This window comes from Pseudophryne corroboree, chromosome 2, assembly GCF_028390025.1.
Source record: "Pseudophryne corroboree isolate aPseCor3 chromosome 2, aPseCor3.hap2, whole genome shotgun sequence".
NCBI lineage: Eukaryota > Metazoa > Chordata > Amphibia > Anura > Myobatrachidae > Pseudophryne > Pseudophryne corroboree.
This window is the reverse complement of record NC_086445.1, coordinates 984723311-984729666: the sequence shown is the minus strand read 5'-3', so window position 1 is coordinate 984729666 and position 6356 is coordinate 984723311. Positions and strand designations below refer to the sequence as shown.

The 6356-nt window shown below is 43.4% G+C and overlaps 1 protein-coding gene across 4 annotated transcripts in view; it reads right to left on the bottom strand.

Annotated features, from left to right (window-relative positions):
- Positions 1 to 709: 709 nt before the first annotated feature.
- Positions 710 to 6356, bottom strand: part of USP16 (ubiquitin specific peptidase 16) — a 67190-nt gene continuing 61543 nt past the window's right edge. For all 4 annotated transcript variants that reach the window (XM_063956394.1, XM_063956393.1, XM_063956392.1 and 1 more), the window contains exons 17-18: positions 3742 to 3898; positions 710 to 1255 (exon numbers count right to left, since the gene is read on the bottom strand). In XM_063956394.1, coding sequence (XP_063812464.1) covers positions 1131 to 1255; positions 3742 to 3898 — 282 coding nt within the window. In that variant the 3' untranslated portion in view covers positions 710 to 1130. The remainder of the gene's footprint in view (positions 1256 to 3741; positions 3899 to 6356) is intronic.

Here is a 6356-nt window from a genome sequence, read left to right as displayed (position 1 = left end):
ATCGTCTGCGAAAGTTGAAACCATGCTCTCTAGACCTACTGTTAGGTCATTGATGAAAATGTTGAACAAATTAGGACGGTGAAAACACCCATTTCTTCTAGGAGTAACCTATTCTACCCAGGTTAATCCTATGTAGTGCACCCCTCATAGCTGCCTCACCTGGTGCATTATATAATCCATGGGGTTAACACCCAAAATGACTGCACCAGCCCTGTAAGATGCGAATTGTGCTCTCAAGGTTTCTGTTTTTAATAAATTCTGTGTAGTTTTCTATAGTCTCTAATACCAAATCTTAGTACAATGTTTCTGAACTCTGTAAAGAGACAAGGGGGTCTTATTCATGAAGCAGTGAAAAGAGTGGAGAAAAGGACCACTGGAGAAGTTACCCATAGCAACCAATCAGCTTTGAAGGAAGTTTTAATCAAGTGGAATCTATAAATGTAAGGGAGATGCAGATTGGTTTGCGATGGTCTGATTCTCCATTGTTTTCACTGCTTCATGAATGGACCCATTTGAGTGCTACGGGGGGGGGGGGGGGGAAGAATTAATTTACCATTTTCAGTGATTATCATGCATTAGCAGCCATCTTGTTAATAGTCCATGGGCTGGGGGAAGACTCAAATATTCTGCAATATGTGATGGTGTTGGCTTAAATACTCCATTATCCACCTTTTTTTGATTAAGGGAAAAACAAGATAAGACTGAATAGTGCATTTAACCATCAGGAAAGTTTATTCCACAGCAGCATGACTTGTACTCGCAGGTGCTATCATTTATTGCATATACTCAGTAGAGATGAACAATGATCAAGGTTAATGCAGACACACCCAAAATGGTCCATCAAAATAAAAATGGCTATGGTTGTGCTCATATATACATATTTCTCATTAATTATAGTTTTGGAAAAGACAATGAAAGTATACCAGTCGCCTACACTGCGGATGCAGCCATCAATTCACTAGCAACTGGTGACAGTTGCAGCGATAGCAAGATGGAAAGCTGCGTTCCCGAGAGTAGCAGCTTATCCCACAAAAACAGCCATCGTCACTGTGGGCCGGCAACTGGTGCTCTTAAGAGTTCAATTAAAATAAATATTCCTTGGCAATTCGGAGCAGGATAAGCGGTAATTCTCACAGGATCCTCTCATAAAACAGCAGATAGGCCTGTGAACCGAGCACTTTGGTAATTGGCACTGTTTGCACGTGGCTGTCGCTGATGTGGTACCAATGGCCGTTCAAAGGTTCCGTATTCGACACTGCATGGAAATAAAGGACAAAAAAAAAATGTAGATAATCAGCCAGATATTGGTACTCACTGTTACATCTGTTTTTCAAAAGTCATCTGGGGGACACTGCCAACCTTGGGGGTGTGGAGGGCACTGTGAGGAGTTGGCATGTAAAACTAGACTTGTTTGAATCAGTGTCGTAGACATGGGCGCCTCCCCACTCTACATTCCATCAGCCTATTGGAATCCAGTTGAAACTTAAAGCCCACAGAAGAGCCTAAACAAATGAACACAACCAGAACCACACTTAGACCTAACAGTGTCCAAACAGAGTGTACAACCAGAATGGAGGGATTGCAGGGTACCACCGATTGAATAAAAGAAACAAAATTTAACATCGTATAATAAATCATCTTTCCTCTGTCCTCCGATCTGGGGGACACTGCCAAACTTGGGGACGTTCAAAGCTAGGCCTAGTGGAGGGTATGCTCAGCCAAAGCTGTGCTCAAAACTTTTGCCCAAAACTGGAGTCTTTAGCTGCAAACATTGAATTAGCAAAATTTGGTAAAAGTGTGAATGGCACCATGCCATGCCAAAGAGGTGATCACCAATCTAGTAGAATGACCCAAAATACGCTTAGGAACAGAGAACTGCTCCGAGATGTATTAACAAACGAAAGAGAAGAAAGACCCTTTTGTGCGCACTCATTAAGAAGAAGAAATCTATTTGTGTTGTTATTAATTCAAATGCAACTTTTAATGAATTCTGTATTAAAATAAATTGTTATCCCTCTTGTACATTGTACATAAAATAATGTGCACTCTGGTCACTAAGTATACAAGGTAGTCCAAATGAAAAGATAAAAAGAGTCAGTTGGTACTGCTACCAAGCATAGGTAAAACGGTAATATTATAAAATACAATCCAGTCTAACGTTGACAGCAGATTCATACATTTGCTCTAATTTCCTACTTTACACCTATGAGACGGTCTTCTCTGGCATACTCTCCAACCAGATTATCTATGTATGAGAACCACAGGTAGATCGAACAAGAAATTATTTCTCAGCACTGTTCGTATCTGCAGGGTGCATTATTGAATATCCACCAGAGAGTGCCAGTGTCAAGTCCATAACTTTAGGATTATTGCCAGTATCCTGCTGCATACACGATTTGGCAATGTTGCCCTAAATTATTCTAATTTCAATTATAAAATTCTTTTTTTTCATTTGGACTACCTTGTATACGTAGTGACCAGAGTGCACATTATTTTATGTACAATATGGATTACAATTTATTTTAATGCAGAATTCATTAAAAGTTACGTTTTAATCATTAACAATAGATTTCTTCTTCTTAATGAGTGCGCCACAAAAGGGTCTTTCTTCTCTTTCGTTTGTTAATATGACTAACCAGTAGTGTTCTACTGTACCCTTGGTGCACCACCAACAAGTTGTAAATAGCAATATAGCAAGCTTTTTCACAATATATGAAGTTGGTTTCTAATACTCATTGCAAACTCTTTTTTTTAACTATCTTCAGTGCGGAAACATGCCTGTATTACAATATGTTCCGAGATGTATGCCTGACGAATCGTAGCCATGATCCACCCGGCCACTGATTGTTTTTGTTGCTGGCCAGACACGTCTCTGCGCATCATAGAAGATGAGCAGAATGTCAGACTTATGCAATGACGCTGACCTATCCAAATAGATCTTCAATGCTCAAACTACAACCAGAAGCGATAAGTTAGCTTCACTACCTGAATTACAATGAAAAGAGTGACCCGTTTGCAGGGCAGCTCAATCCTGGTGAAAAACCAAATACAAAGATCTACATGAGAGGCTCACCAATTCAGACACTCATCTGACAGAAAAGATGGGCATTAGAAATGAAGACACCTTCCAGGTAAGGTATTTGAAGTCCACAAAATCAAGTGGCTCAAAGAATGCACTGCCTAGAGACCCAATTATGGTCCCGGGGGCCCACCAGTGAAACATGAGGTGGTTAGACATGCAACACATCCTGATGGAATATTCGAACTTACAGAATGGAAGCCAATTTCCTTTGGAAAAAAAAAAAAAAAAAGATGGCGAGACGAAACCAAGTGGCGGCACGGCGGTCATCACCCTGGGGTGCCCAGTTCCAAAATAGAAAAGTCTGGATCTCGCCTCCGCTGGGAACTGGAGCTCATGGGGCACCGAATGTGCTCCTGTCTGCCCCCCGGAGAAACAAGTTTAAAACAAAAAAAAAAAGTGCAAAAAAAAAAAAAACCTCACCGCTGCTCCTGCCTGTTCCAAGGGCATATAAGAAAAACTCAATTCCGATTGGCTGAGAGGGCTAATTGGATGTAGAGGTGGTTAGCTTAGTTTAAAAAAAAAAAGTTTTGTTTAATATGCCAGCTCCTCACAGCGCCCTCTACACTGCAAGGTTGGTAGTGTCCCCCATATTAGAGGACAGTGAAATACCTATTTGCTGGTAGGGGTCTCTGATACAATGTAAAAAGACAATGTATTACCTTCAGGAAGTACTCCACGCAGTACTAGTTCCCCCAGGTTAGGATTTGGGACCCGTGACTTCACATAAGCGGTGTAGTGTCCAGATCGCATTGTGCCGCTGTGTTCTATCACTCCATACAAGGAGTACAGTAACCTACTTTCTCCATCAGATATATTCTGTGAATGACAAAGCAATAATAGCGACATGGTACTGTGGGGGTAGCCTGACGAGAATCACAGCTGCGTATAAATTGGAATCAGACCCCATTACCAATTTGCCAGTGGTGCCAGGTATCCGATGGAATCTGCAGATTGTACGTGTGATCTTTAGGATTTCATTTAGTGTATGGACAGCCCAATGCAATGTGGGGGCATAAACCTTGGCTTACGTTTGTGTGGGTTTTTTTTTTTTTTTTATACACAGTGGGGGCAATTCCAAGTTGATCACAGCAAAAAAAAAAAAAAAAAAATTAGCAGTTGGGCAAAACCATGTGCACTGCAGGGGGGGCAGATATAACATGTGCAGAGAGAGTTAGATTTGGGTGGGGTGTGTTCAAACTGAAATCTAAATAGCAGTGTAAAAATAAGAATTTACTCACCGGTAATTCTATTTCTCGTAGTCCGTAGTTGATGCTGGGAACTCCGTAAGGACCATGGGGAATAGACGGGCTCCGCAGGAGACTGGGCACTCTAAGAAAGAATTAGGACTACTGGTGTGCACTGGCTCCTCCCTCTATGCCCCTCCTCCAGACCTCAGTTAGGGAAACTGTGCCCGGAAGAGCTGACACAATAAGGAAAGGATTTGGAATCCCGGGTAAGACTCATACTAGCCACACCAATCACACCGTACAACTCGTGATAACTATACCCAGCTAACAGTATGAATAACAACTGAGCCTCACTGAACAGATGGCTCAGAACAATAACCATTTAGTTAGGCAATAACTATATACAAGTATTGCAGACAATCCGCACTTGGGATGGGCACCCAGCATCCACTACGGACTACGAGAAATAGAATTACCGGTGAGTAAATTCTTATTTTCTCTGACGTCCTAGTGGATGATGGGAACTCCGTAAGGACCATGGGGATTATACCAAAGCTCCCAAACGGGCGGGAGAGTGCGGATGACTCTGCAGCACCGAATGAGCAAACTCAAGGTCCTCCCCAGCCAGGGTATCAAACTTGTAGAATTTTGCAAACGTGTTTGATCCCGACCAGGTAGCAGCTCGGCAAAGTTGTAAAGCCGAGACCCCTCGGGCAGCCGCCCAAGAAGAGCCCACCTTCCTCGTGGAATGGGCCTTTACTGAATTAGGATGCGGCAGTCCAGCCGCAGAATGTGCAAGTTGAATCGTGGAGCAGATCCAGCGAGCAATAGTCTGCTTAGAAGCAGGAGCACCCAGCTTGTTGGGTGCATGCAGGATAAACAGCGAGTCAGTCTTTCTGACTCTAGCCGTCCTGGAAAATAAGATTTTACTTACCGATAAATCTATTTCTCGTAGTCCGTAGTGGATGCTGGGACTCCGTAAGGACCATGGGGAATAGCGGCTCCGCAGGAGACAGGGCACAAAATAAAAGCTTAAGGATCAGGTGGTGTGCACTGGCTCCTCCCCCTATGACCCTCCTCCAAGCCTCAGTTAGGATACTGTGCCCGGACGAGCGTACATAATAAGGAAGGATATTGAATCCCGGGTAAGACTCATACCAGCCACACCAATCACACCGTACAACTTGTGATCTGAACCCAGTTAACAGTATGATAAACGCAAAGGAGCCTCTGAAAAGATGGCTCACAACAATAATAACCCGAATTTTTGTAACAATAACTATATACAAGTATTGCAGACAATCCGCACTAGGGATGGGCGCCCAGCATCCACTACGGACTACGAGAAATAGATTTATCGGTAAGTAAAATCTTATTTTCTCTGACGTCCTAGTGGATGCTGGGACTCCGTAAGGACCATGGGGATTATACCAAAGCTCCCAAACGGGCGGGAGAGTGCGGATGACTCTGCAGCACCGAATGAGAGAACTCCAGGTCCTCCTCAGCCAGGGTATCAAATTTGTAGAATTTAGCAAACGTGTTTGCCCCTGACCAAGTAGCTGCTCGGCAAAGTTGTAAAGCCGAGACCCCTCGGGCAGCCGCCCAAGATGAGCCCACTTTCCTTGTGGAATGGGCTTTTACTGATTTTGGCTGTGGCAATCCTGCCACAGAATGTGCAAGCTGAATTGTACTACAAATCCAACGAGCAATCGTCTGCTTAGAAGCAGGAGCACCCAGCTTGTTGGGTGCATACAGGATAAACAGCGAGTCAGATTTTCTGACTCCAGCCGTCCTGGAAACATATTATTTTCAAGGCCCTGACAACGTCAAGCAACTTAGAGTCCTCTAAGTCCCTGGTAGCCGCAGGTACCACAATAGGTTGGTTCATGTGAAATGCAGAAACCACCTTAGGTAGAAATTGAGGACGAGTCCTCAATTCCGCCCTGTCAGAATGAAAAATTAAGTAAGGGCTTTTATATGATAAAGCCGCCAATTCTGACACACGCCTGGCTGAAGCCAAGGCTAACAGCATCGACACCTTCCATGTGAGATATTTTAAGTCCACAGTGGAAAGTGGTTCAAACCAA